The following is a 13,435-nucleotide window of genomic DNA, read 5'->3' as shown; positions in this document are numbered from 1 at the left end:
TACAAGAAGGACATCGAGTTGCTGGAGCGTGTCCAGAGAAGGGCAACAAAGTTAGTGAAGGGTATAGAGAGTAAGACTTATGAAGAGGCAACTGGGCTTGTTTAGTCTGAAGTAAAGGAGGCTGAGAGGACACCTTATTGCTCTCTACAACTACCTGAAAGGAGGTTGTAGCGAGGTGGGTGTTGGTCTTTTCTCCCAAGTAACAAGTGATAAGACGAGAGGAAATGGCCTCAAGTTGCACCAGGGGAGGTTTAGTTTAGGTATTAGGAAAAATTTCTTCACCAGAAGGGTTGTCAAGCATTGGAACAGGCTGCCCAGGGAAGTGGTTGAGTCACCTTCCATGGAGGTTTTTAAAAGAAGGGTAGGTGTCGTGCTTGAGGATATGGTTTAGTGGTGGGCTTGGCAGTGCTAGGTTAATGGTTGAACTTGTTGATCTTAAAGGTCTTTTCCAAACTAAAAGATTCTATGATTCTATGACAATCCTATATAATTCTGATGACAATAGATAATTCTGAATGAGTAAACTTGAATTTATTTCTTCTGTTGAACCCAGCTTCCCTACTCTGACCCATGTAAGCAGACTGCTGGCTGAGGGACCAAGCCTAGGGGGGCAGTAGTTTAGGCCACAGTGCAAAATCAAGGCCTGGGTACGAAAGCTCTAATTCTTTACTGTCTACTGTGTGCAGTGTAATGATGGTCTGTTCCCACACAGTTTTGATGCTGTCAGTGACTGGAGAAGCTGGAGGAGATGCTAGCAACTGTGCACTCCATAAAGCTAGGGTTAATTACAGCTTGAGAACATATTACCACTGCCTTCAGCACATTGACAAATAAATATATATTTCTGAGTGTTGTTGAACTCCCTCTGACTTTCCTGTGAATAATCTATAGATATTCTGTGCTTTTGGAAACACAAAACAATTCTATAATATTCTGGCCTACTTCCAAAGTTAAGGACACTTTCAGTTTTTACACTTATATTTTGTCATTCATACCTTGGCCCTTTCTTCTCGTCAAGGTGTACTTGGCATTGACAGTTAGAGGGTTCTGCTCCTATCTTCACTGTCACCATGTCGAATGGGACTTCTGCATAGTATTCTTTGATCTTTGGGTTAAACCGAGGATTCAAGTCCAGCTGTGGACTGGTGAAGATCTGCCTGATATGAGATAGGGTATCTTTATCTGTTCCAAGAAGGCATCAAAGAAAAAACTGTGAAATGTATGACCATTTTTAAGTAATATGCAACTTCTGGCAGATTGATAAACATGTACAGTGGCAAGATTTTTAACACCTGGTCATTCTGAGACTCATAATCCTGCTACAAGGTCTTAATGAAGTTTTATTGGCACTTCAGAGAAATTTTTAGGCCCTTGAGGGATTTTAATGATTCAGAGTCCAGTGACTCTAGTCAGAGTCACAAAACTCAAAGTCTGAGTAAGCCTTTGAAAATGCAAGGATTAGGTCTGGGAGATCCTGTCTCCAGTTGGTTAACAGAAACTTAAAGAAGAGTTAGGCCAAAATTCACAACCTGCTTAGGTACCAGCCTGTGTACAGGGTTTATGTACATGTGTAATTGCCAATAAAAATCAAAGTGTTAGACATACTCTTACTGTTCATAAGAACAAGTCACATGGAGACATCTAGACCCATGGGGTCATTTGCAGTACAGTTGGAAGAATGTTTTATTAAAATTCCTAAATCAACAAATTCCAGCTCCTTCCCTGTCTATGAAATCTCCAGAATCAAATCCTATTTGCTCAAATGTATCCTTTATTTTGTAGTGTTTGCCAAATGACTCATGAGAATAATTATTTGCTGGCAACTCACTTATGACAAATATTTTAATCCTACCTATTGGGTTCAGATTTACAGTATAATTACACATTCAAAACTTGTTTTGCTCATATATTCTCTAGTATGTGTTTAAAACTGGGTACTTCAGAATATATTCCAGCCAGGAAATTCTTTTACTATAATATCTGAAAAAAAATCTTGTGGCTTGAAATATGGCTTGAAAGGATCATAAAGGATGCAAGCAGTCCTATGTGGGCCTTTTCTACCTCAAAATACCTGCCTAGAGAAAGAAAACAGGGCAATTTCAGCACTCTATTGCACGGATTAAAAAGTAAAGGAAGTTATTCCTGTGGAAGAGCAGAATTTGGGCTACAGTTGTAGGGGAATAGAGGCTTATTAGTTGACACACAGAAGGTATTAAAAAAGATCCTGCAGACGAGTATAAACAGTTCTCCAGATCCTGTATGCCTTACCTACTAAAGGTATCTTACTATTAGCCTAAAAATGAGGAGGCATTTTAAAAATAAAATTAACTGAGGTATTTTCAAAATAAAATATTGTGTAATCAGAATGGTGATGCCAGTCAGCCAGTCCAGGAGCATTTCTGGACTCTGACTGACACAGACGAATTCCTGGAGGCACCATGAGATCAGTAACAGAGGGGAAATGAGGCTCAATGGGTAGAAAACCTTTTCCACCATAGAGCAATTGTTTCATGTTTATAAAATGACCCTGCAGATAATGTGTCAATGAGGAAAGCAACAGAAAGCATTGCTCTCACCAAAGACAAATATACTTTAATTATTTACATATCTTTAAATATACTTTAAATATTCCTACAAGAAGATATTTTAAAGAAAATTCATCTCTTAAGCAGCTCTTAAAAACTCCACCATTGACTGAAGACTGGCCTTATACAAGGCTGATTAAACTCCATACAAGTTTAAAGGTTATTCCACAAAAACTAATGTATGCTAAAGTTCTTGGAAATAAGGGGCAAAGGTCTACTGAAGTGCAGAAAGGGATCAATGAGTGCTGGAATACTCATATTAATATGCACGCATAGCAGTTTAACTGTGTTCTTGAGGCTTATTTAACATAATAGCCCGATAATTGAGTGATTCATAAATGTTCTTGCTACTTAAAAATCTTGGGTTTTTTTACATAACAACCTGCAGGCACTCCATCCACTGAAAGGTTATGCAGAAAAACCCCCAAAATTTGTTCAAGTGATCTCTTTTCTTCTCCTTAGTGGTCTAGAAAGACCTTGACTTACCATAACTGCATTGCCTTTCTTTAGTCTTACTGGAATAATGCAATGCTGAAAGATAAACAGAAACAATTAATAATTTTCTGCTCTAAGCCCGATTCGCAATCCTACAGCAAAAGGAACTCTCATTGTGTTAATTATAAAAAATGCAGTGTACTTTTATTCTTTTCAGTGTGAGATCTTTGCTTCAGGCTCATGAACAATCCCATGGGCTCAGCAGAGCAATTTATACAGGTAAGGAAGACTTTGGTCTTTTATACGCAGTAACCCAAGACCTTCCAGCTGGAATGCAAAATGATGTAATCTAAATCATAGATGTTATCAGAAGTAATACAAACAGGAAAAATGTACCATATATAGAAGACCTTACTCTGATCCCTTACCTTCATGGTTCTTCTTGAAGTCAGAAGGAACATTCTGCTTAGGACTCTCATTTTCTTGAGAAAAATTCCTGTCAATTCAATAGCAGACATATTTCTACGTGAACAGAAGGAACAGAAACCATAGAACATTTTTCAAAAATTTCTATATGGCAACCCAGGGCACATGGTATTTCAATATTCTCCATGGAATTGCTTGGGGAAGGAAGAGTGGATATAGCCAAGACTAAAATAAGCCAACCATATCTCTTAACTGTTTGTATGATGCTTTTTTGAATATACTTGAGGTTAAAGTTAGACTTTGTTCAAAAAGTATTAAATATAAATAAAAGCCTGTGCCAGGGTGAATATCTGTATCAATGTTAGCATGAATTCATATAATGGAACATCTATGTGCTTTGATTTGTTTGCTAATTCAAAAATAAATATCATGTTATCAACATCCAGAGCATACATTTATAAATGCTCAGTGAAAAAAGACAAGTCAATTGCAACAATTCATTAACATGGTAGTGGTGCCCATATTGCTAACTCCGCAGATATTTTTTCCTTCATATAGCATTTTGGGAGCATAGTAGAAGAAAGACAGCAGGATTATCTCCAATACACAAACTGGACCTTTGGCTGATAAGACTTTTTTAGAGGTCCATTAGCATGGACCTTCCTTCTGTAGAAGAAAAGAATCAGGTGGCGGATCTGCGTGTGTCTGTGTGTGCATGAACATGTAGTTTTCAGCTTGCAGCATCTAGACACCACCCTAATTTCATGCACATTCATGACCTCCTTCAAAGGAGGCACTTAACAAGCTATTAGAGAATTTGTTTTCCAAGTTATAAGTTATTTTTCACCCCTCCTTCTGCTTGTCAAGGAAGTAAAGGCTAACATCTGTCAAATATGTTTTTCTCTCCGTTGTTTCTTTTTGCATTGCATAGTCCCAAACCCTATTGTAAAGTGAAAACAAGATGTCTTAAGTCTATAAAGTGCCAGTCTTTAGCTAGAGGACACCTCAGGAGTGTGGCAGCCACCACCAGTGCAAGGCCCTGGCTCCCAAAGGAACTGCAGAACCTGCATGTATCAGTTCTGTAAAGAGACTGTGTTTATCATCAGGCAACATTAAGAGACATATAATAACTCTATCTAATCAGAGCAGGGCATCCAAATGTAATATTTAGAAATGATACTACAGAAAGATACTCAGATTACTGTATTTATCTCTGCTGAAGACTGGGCTTTTTAATCATCAGCACCATCAAGTTTTCCTTTGTCTAAGCTCCTTGCAGCCAGCAGGACCAAGAATCAATGCAGTTAAAGCTCTTCCTCAGGCAAGGAGCAGCTGAGATCCTGGACTCTGCAGAGTACTTTATTTCACAGACTGTCACTCAAGAACAGACCTTCATCTGTATGAGCGGCCCCTTATTTACTTAGTATCTCGGAGGAGCTATCAAGCGCAGCTGCATGCATTGCCTATACACTTTGCAATTAGCTTTAATGAAGCTAATGACTATACATCAGGTACCCGAGGTGACTGCATGCTTGTGAATGTACCTTTTGAGAGATCCCTGCTGTGTACATCACAAACTATTGATGGTGAAGCTGCCCTTTAGGATTCTCTGATTCAGCAAACAAAAAACCAAAAGGATTGACAGAAGCAACAGTAAGGTAGCTCTGATGGTCTAAGCAACCAGACACATAAGCAATGAAGGATGTGTAGAAATAGATAATATCTTACATAAGATTAAATAATAAAAAGGAAAAAATCTGGTCACTTTTGCGGCCTCTGATGGCTGTGTTAGTTCTGGATGGTGTAGTTTTTAATGGGTCATAAAGTCAATGTTGAGACCATATTTCAGTACTCAGTAGAGTCATGAATTATTTGTTTAGATGATGTTTTGTAGGTCTCTCTTGAAAATGAGGAGCCACCGGAGGTAATTCTGTGAAACATGACCACTAGTAATTTTTGTCTATTCAATTAACTGGCAGTGTGAGCACTTTGTTTTGAAGAGTGTTTGGCTTCAGTCACAGAGTTTCCATGAGGGCATTTGGTTCACCAAATGAAGTATCTTGTGCTGATCTTCAAATGAGAAATACAAAATTGCACATTTAAGAGTGGGTTTGGTTTCCTGGCACTTAATCCCAACATTCTCTCATTCTTCCCATTGCAGATCAGTGATCTTATCCCAGACTTCCTTGCCGTTGTCTTCTTCTGCTTCAAGCCCAAACCATGTTAGTTTCTCAAACTGCCCAGGTGATGAGCATGACTGAGTTAAACTCCAATAAATTATTTTCATCCAAAACTCTGTTTGAGGGCTGCTGCTTCTATTTTGACCTAACAAAGGGCTTGCGTATGGGAAAGCTAGTAACACTTTTCCAAATATATCAGTTGATTTCATAAAAGTATTTCCAACTTTATTGACCTGCTTAGGCTTTTCTCTTATGCAAGTACAGTAGGGTTAACTTTTCTCACTAATCTGATTCTCTCGTGCTACTCTGCTGTCTGACATGACCAGACATACTTACAGCAGTACTTCATAGCCCTTATTCTAAAAGAAAGTATTGATGTATGTCTTAGACACATCACAGGTTGAAACTGCATAGAGTTGCAGAACAGTGCACGAACAATGCAGAAAATTGATTTCAGTGCACATGTTAGGTAATACCCCTCAATCACTTTCAGAGAACTTTGTCATTTGCTATACCAATATATCTGACATTCTCATCTAGGCTGTAACCATTTCATTATAGTTTGAGATGACTTTCTAGAGTTCTTCTTGCATCTCCTGTGGAAGGAATTCGGAGGGCTTACTAATACCATTTAAGGTTTCAGTATCTGTCACATAGATGAAATGCGTTAAGAAAAGTACACCAGGAAAATGCTTTAAATCCAGTATCCATCCTATGGATGGATTCATGATCAGTGAACAGCAGAACTGTACAGGACCTAAGTAAGAAGTCATTATTTTTCCCATAAGTATCCATGCTTGTCTAGCTGGACGGTCAGCTATGCAAGTCACTGGATTTTGTAAATGAAAATACCAATTTTGTATAGTCAGAGAAATAAGAACTGCTAATTAAATCAACAGAACAACCTGACCTTAATTGAAGAACTTCCGGAGAAGTGTTCTGATACACAAACTCATCAAAGCTGGGAGTCTCAAAAAAGATTAATCAAAGCTCAAAGAAAATGCATACCTGAGTTATTTGGGGAGTAAGCTCTACTAAGCCCTTTCTTCCTTGCAATTAAGTATAATTACATGCATATCTGCCACATGCATCACCATCACATGCATGTAGCTGTAAGAGTGGAAGATTCTGATTTAGCAATATCAAAATATATGTTTTTTAATACAGTGAATGAACAGAATGGCATTATTACCTTAGCCATTGTAGAAAAATACAGTGCAAAGAAGCAGATTGGCCTATGCCCTGGAGGAAGGTCATGGGACTTCTACATATTTATACACATACAATAATGTTCAGCTTGAAGGAAAAAAAGAGGCCAAGGGGCTTTCTCAAAGTGAGTGAGTGGCACAGCTTAGATTAGAACAGAAAGCTGCTAAAGGTTGGTATGCTTTGATATGCAAACCTAAATATTTTGGCAAAAGGGCAGGGGCTTACACATGAATGCAAGCAGCTGCATCTTTGAGTTACTTTTCATGGAGTGGCCTGCAGTAACAACAATAATTCTTAGCACATGCATGGAACTGTGTATTTTCAAAACACTAATGAACAGTTATCTAGCATAGTGGTAAATATAAGCTTCACTTTATAGCTAAGCAAACAAAGATACAGATGACTGTTGACTTGCTGAAAGTCACACCCAATTCAACAAGAAACAAAATTAAAATGAAGAAATCTTATAGATGCCTTACATAGTCACTAAGGCATTGTCCAATCAAAATATACAAAATAATGTCATTTGCACATTTTACTTGAGACTCAGTGGAATGGAGCACACACATTTTCTAATGTGCCTCTGTTCCCAAGCCCTTGTTTGCAAAATAACATATGCCCATAGTCAGTAAAGAAGTATGTCATACATGTGTATGAAACATCATTGGCCAGGAGAGAATGAACACAGAAAACACACTTCTTACAAATTTTATACTAAACATATAGTATACTACATCTTTTCTCCTTACCTCCATTCATTCCTTTCTCCCTCTTTCCTCCCTCTCTTTCTTCCGTTCTCCATCCCTCCCTCCTTATGGAAGTTAAGATCTCTTGCCAGAACCTCAATGGATTCAGCCTTGTCACTACAATATTTTTCCAGCTTTTCAAAAACACTTAAAATGAGGATCTCAGAGTATAGTGCTCTTTGACCTGTCTCTTGTCTGAGAGAAAATTTAGAGCCACTCAAAATTATTAGTCCCTTTTGGAAAAGTCTTCACCTGAAATTTTATATTTCCTTTACGGTTTTGAATCTAATTGGTGAATAAATTAAGATTATCTTAACCCTGGTAAGCACTTCTAATTTTGAGTTTACAGTTGTTCAGAAACAGCCTACCTAATTCACTTCATACTTCTTAGAAAAAAAATTTCTGTAGCTTCAATTAAGGTTTTAACCCAGAGTCCTCTCTATTAGAAATGGGCAAAACTGTCCAATGTAGAAACCTAGCTGCAACTCTAGTGGCAGAATGGCTGACAGTGCACCATGATGGGATGGTGGATCTTCATCACAACGGCTGTAAATCCACCTACATCTACTGAAGGATTAAGTTTTGTCATGCTCACTGGAGCTACTGCAATTAATGTCATTTGAGAAACTACTCCTGAACATATCATATAATAGCTGTCTTACCATTCTGAAGGATTTGTATGTGTCTCTTTAGTCATTAACTGGAATTGTTCAAGCATACTGGAAAGCAACCAATGCACAGTCAGGACTGAACCAAGCCGCCTCATTGGGTCTACCATGTGATAAAGGTCACGCAGTAAAGTTTGAATCTTGGGTGCAGCAGAAGGGAAAAGCTGAGAAGAGAGACACTGATTAGAGATGACGTTATAATATTTGTAAAATGCAAAGAAGTGAGAAATGATCAGAAGACATTGTATGTAGCATATGGATGGATTTATATTAACACTTAATCCCACGTGTAGAAAATGACTGCCTTGCCGCGCCTTGCAAATCAGGATTACTAGTACTGACATGGAAGTCTAACTCCTTTGACTCTGATTTGACTTCCAGTTCTATTCAACTCAATCCCTCTTCAGAAAGCCTTGTCAGGCTCCAACCCTGATAGTCAACCAGGAGATCTAGAAGAAATCCTAGTATCATGCCGACTTTTTGAACACAGATCAAGTTGCAGATCTTTTATTTCCCCAATACTCGTCATTTCCCTCATTAATCGCCATGCCTATTCACAGACACTGACCATTATTCCTCCATCTCTATTCTTCTCCAAAAATGATCTCACTTGAAGTGTGAAGAAGATGACATATTACTAATTCCACCTGCTATTTTTGCCACTTTTTCATCTATATCTATACCCTGGTCATGATCTCAGTGTTGTGCTCTGTCCAGTTCTTCCATTCATACCTACTTTACTTCATTATAATTCTACTTTCTTACCAACTCTTTAGTAATTTAGACAATTTTCTTCCTTTTCCTTTCATTCTCTTTTCTGGTCTCTGTTTCTGCTTTAGCTATCCTTTTCAATGAACCCTGAACTCAAATTCTCTGTTTTATTTCTTTCTCTCTCTCAATTTAAATTCCAAAAATCCTCTGAAATAAAATCAGGATAACCTCTATCTCCCTACTTCCCCGTCCATCCAGCCTAATACATGCACCAGAGACAGCAAAGAATGACAATGAAAGAGAAATGCTAAGAGATTTACATAAAATACGTATCCAATAAAACAAACGCCTGTTTATTTTACCAGCTCAAATTGTCCAAGATTCTTCAGCTCCTTTATGAAAGTAAGCATTGAATTTATCTCTTCTAAAGACAAACATTGCTCATCTTCTTTGTGGTAAGTTCCATCCTATGAAGAAAAGGGCAGCATATTCTGGTTAAATCACATGAAAAGAAATGTGCTTTCATTAGACCCCAATCCCTTTAGTAATCAAAGGGACAAGTTACAGCAGCTCTCAACTTGCTCTAGCTTCATCCAAAGTCATACTGAGCCAGCTCCTTGATAACTCTTCCCATTTCTCGGTCTAAAATACAGTAGACTGTGCATTAGCTTTGTGTAGAAAAAACCACAACCCATAGAAACCATGGGAAGAGACTGCATAAAGTATAGACAATGAACAGTTTGAAATGTGGTCTGGTCTCCTACAGAGAGCAGACTTAGGTAATTGTCTCATTTGTGTGCATATGTTTGTGGCTTCCTACTTTATCGTGTCACAAATTTAGAACCCATGACCCTGTTTTAGTCTCACCTGCCTGACAGGCAGAGGTTGCAAGGCTAAAGTAGCCCCTGCAAGTCTTGCGAGCAAGGGGCTCCTCAGAAACCCCCTTTTACAAGTGCCCAGGCTGAGAGAACTAGACTTAAAGGAGTTCCCAGCTTGGCAGAAACAGATTTCACAAGTGATGCAAACTTTATACGGACCCTATAAATGCAAAAACTTGTAATTGGTTCTTGCATTCAGAGTGAGACACAAAGTTGTAGGAAACAAAATTTATTTCTGTTGCTCATGAATCTACTTGTTTGAGTTAATCAGTTCTAGGTCTACAAAAATCCACAAACCTGTATATTAAAAAAAAATTTGAAAAAATGGTGGGGAAATTACTTTGTTAAAGTTTTAAATATATCTTTAAAGTATGGTACTTTGGGGAATGACATAATTTGAGAGTGGAATTTTTATTAAAGAAAATTTGATTGTTCAATGTACAGTTTTATTCATGACTTACCCAGAATTCAGTAACAGAGAGTTTTGATTAAATAAATCCTTCATTCTATATGTTGGCATGAACAATTTCAGAAAGGCATACAATTTAGAATGAAATATTTTCAAATACTTAATAGTAAGAAAAACGTGAAGTGAACTACCTTGCTCACAGGTGATCCATATATTTTTTGTAAAGCTTCCATAAAACTGGATGTTGAGGTTTCATTAGATAAGAGAAATTTAAAAGTATCTTCAAGAAGAAATTCTTTGAAAGTTTGGTCCTGAATATTTGATTCATCCTCATCTTGAAAGTCAAAGTTTTCATGCACCTGTTGGAAAGTAATATAAGAATTTATAGTTTGAATATCAAGTCCAGTCTTCTCATAACCACCTATACCAAACTGGAACTAATTCTAAAATAAGCCTTAATAACTCTAACAAAACAGGATTATAATATAGCAAATACTGTACCACATTTTCTGCCAGAACTGCACACCACAATGTTTGCTGACCTCCAGCGGATAGAGCATAATATTGCATTCTCATGTGAGAGCTTTTTTTTCATGTTCGATTTGAAATTTGATAAAAGAAATAAAACATCAGCTTATATGTTAACACAACTCTCTCAGGTATTTAGGATTTACTACATATGAAGGTATAAATTTTACAATATATAAACACAGTGAATAAACTAATGCTTATAAAATATTAATAAATTAGTATTTGAGCATAAATACAAATATAACTTCAAGCTGCATTGGGTGTGTGAATACTACAGTTTCCAAGGGATACTACTCAATGTCAAATGTCATAGTAATTATCAACCATTATTTTTTAGAATAATAGAATAATTTGTATTTTCATAAGAAACCATTAAACACTACTGATTTTCAGCAGTGTTTGGATTATGGCTGATGGCTGAGGCTGCTATACAGGCAGACAGACATTATGCCTTATGTTTAGTTTTTTAAGCAACTCCTGAGATAATTTTTTTACAGCCTGGTATACAATTATTAAATTGTTATGTTGTGTCAAATTTCTTATACTAGCTAAACAAGTCTTGTCAAACTAATTAAGAATATTGTCTTCATGGATTTTTTAAATTGTGCAAACTTTCATGTCCATTTTTCTTTTGTTTTGTGAAGGATAGAGAGATTGACTCGACTGTTGTTACTAGAAACTTGAACAGATTTTAACTGAGGATTAGTTTTAAAAGTGCTCTCCTGTAATTTTTCAGGATATATTTACTTTTTTTTTCTTTTTGTGAATCACAAATGTGGATGAAGATTTTATATACCTAGTTATATATATATTTGCATGTATACACAGAGGTAATGAGAAGTAGCTGGAAAGCAGTACAATTTTTGTTTCTGGCCAGGCTTTTTTGAGGCAGGAGTGGTACAAAACTGGCACAGGGAGTTTATGCTACAGGTCACATTTCTCTGGTTCTGAGGGCCTTGAGGACCATCCAGGAAGAAGACAGCACAATGCAGGTCGAAGAAGGCAGCACAATGCAGGTCAAAGAAGGTGATGAATTGAAGAAGTACTATGCAATTCATGGAGAGCTTTAGCTCTTCAGCTCTTTAGCCGGTTGTGGTATTTTAACTTCTTCCTTTCCTCTTTATCCTGGCATAGTTAATACCCAACTCCACTTGCATGCGATGCTTCCTATAGATTTTTTTTAGATGATATTCAGTTGGGGTGATAAACCCATAACAGTAAAACTGAGATTTTTGCACTCTTAAATGGTGTGGTGAACTTCATCATAGGAACTCTGTCCCTTAAAAACTGGTTTCTACTGCAGTAACTCTCCACTGTTGGGCAAAATTAATATTAACGTACTCAGACATTTCTCAGAGGTTTGAGGGAAGCTGTCAGAGAGGGGTCCCTGCTGTGTTCTTTTTGGTGTAATTTTTTTGGGTCAAGGAATAGTTTGTGTAATTTTCTCACCTCAAGAACTACTGGGTATGTGGAGGTTCCAAATCCCATGTCAAAGGTTAACATTTGAAAACATTGTCTGCATCTGAAATACAATATAACAGGAATCAGATTCAGTGCAGTTAGGAACTGTTGTGAAATATATGCTACAATGACGTACACCCAGAGATCCAGAGAACATACACACAAAGGTCAAGATAAAGCATGTGATACAGACTAAATAAAATTTCTGAGAAGAGCCAGCAGCATTAAACATAGATAGGGACAGATTGTGAGCTGATGAAAACAGTACTATATTAAAGTGTATTTATACAGTTGACTTTTAAACCAGTGATGGAAGTGAAATACAGTGTAGAGGGAAATGCCTTTTCTTGAGAATGAGGCCCTGCAAAAGCTTTGAAGATATCTGGAGGGCAATAGATGGTGAAACTCTTTGGGCTCATTGAAGCCAAAGAGTTGTGCTGCAGCTATGAAGATGTTCGAAGGCATGGACCAGGAGCTCAAAGCAAAGCTCAGGTTACATAAACAAGAGATATCCATCCCGTTAGTAAAAAAATGTTAGAGTTTGGATCACTGTCAAAATAGCTCCATCCCTGTTACACTCCTCCCCTCCTCACTACCCTTTCCACTCACAATGTAAGCTTTATTCCCAACTTGCGTAAGTCAAATAATGAGCTTTATATTACTGCTACTAAAACACCTGGGTTCTCAAATAGCTTTATAAAACATATAAATGTAATAAATAGTAACTTATTTACTATTTACCATAAAAATGTCAGGGATGTGACATAACATATAGAAAAATATTAATTTTAAATTATAAAAATATTACATAGTAAATGTTGATTTATGTGTAAGAAATGTAACACTCAAATAGAATTTATTACAATGATTTAACACCCATAGAAAAGTGACTGTTACTGCCCAGGTATATTTAATCAGGTATGTTTCACAACGTATTCTACAGTGTCTCTTGTTAAGATTGCCTGCCGCAGCCAGCTCTGAACCATCTGGGCTACTCTAAATATTTGACATATAACGCAGGTCTCACTGAAGGAAAATAGAGTTTTGTATATCTTAGGACTAGCCCAATTGTGAGTGACTTCTATTCACTTGTACTGCCTGAAACACTTCATCAGAACACAGCATCCAGTCTTAGGTATTCATCATAGCCTTTTTGCAAACCAGAAACACTGTGGATATTAAAGAGTTTTACTCCC

The 13,435-nt window shown here is 37.1% G+C and overlaps 1 protein-coding gene across 5 annotated transcripts in view; it reads right to left on the bottom strand.

Annotated features, from left to right (window-relative positions):
* CPED1 (cadherin like and PC-esterase domain containing 1) overlaps positions 1–13,435 on the bottom strand; it is a 155,574-nt gene that overhangs the window by 76,380 nt on the left and 65,759 nt on the right. For all 5 annotated transcript variants that reach the window (XM_075081150.1, XM_075081148.1, XM_075081147.1 and 2 more), the window contains 7 exons: positions 12,228–12,300; positions 10,439–10,606; positions 9,323–9,427; positions 8,244–8,413; positions 3,449–3,516; positions 3,072–3,116; positions 996–1,182 (listed from right to left, as the gene is read on the bottom strand). In XM_075081150.1, the coding sequence (XP_074937251.1) occupies positions 996–1,182; positions 3,072–3,116; positions 3,449–3,516; positions 8,244–8,413; positions 9,323–9,427; positions 10,439–10,606; positions 12,228–12,300 (816 nt within the window). The remainder of the gene's footprint in view (positions 1–995; positions 1,183–3,071; positions 3,117–3,448; positions 3,517–8,243; positions 8,414–9,322; positions 9,428–10,438; positions 10,607–12,227; positions 12,301–13,435) is intronic.

The sequence above is a fragment of the Phalacrocorax aristotelis genome, chromosome 1, assembly GCF_949628215.1.
Source record: "Phalacrocorax aristotelis chromosome 1, bGulAri2.1, whole genome shotgun sequence".
Lineage (NCBI taxonomy): Eukaryota > Metazoa > Chordata > Aves > Suliformes > Phalacrocoracidae > Phalacrocorax > Phalacrocorax aristotelis.
The sequence above is the reverse complement of the archived record's forward strand: the minus strand, read 5'-3'. Positions and strand labels throughout refer to the sequence as shown.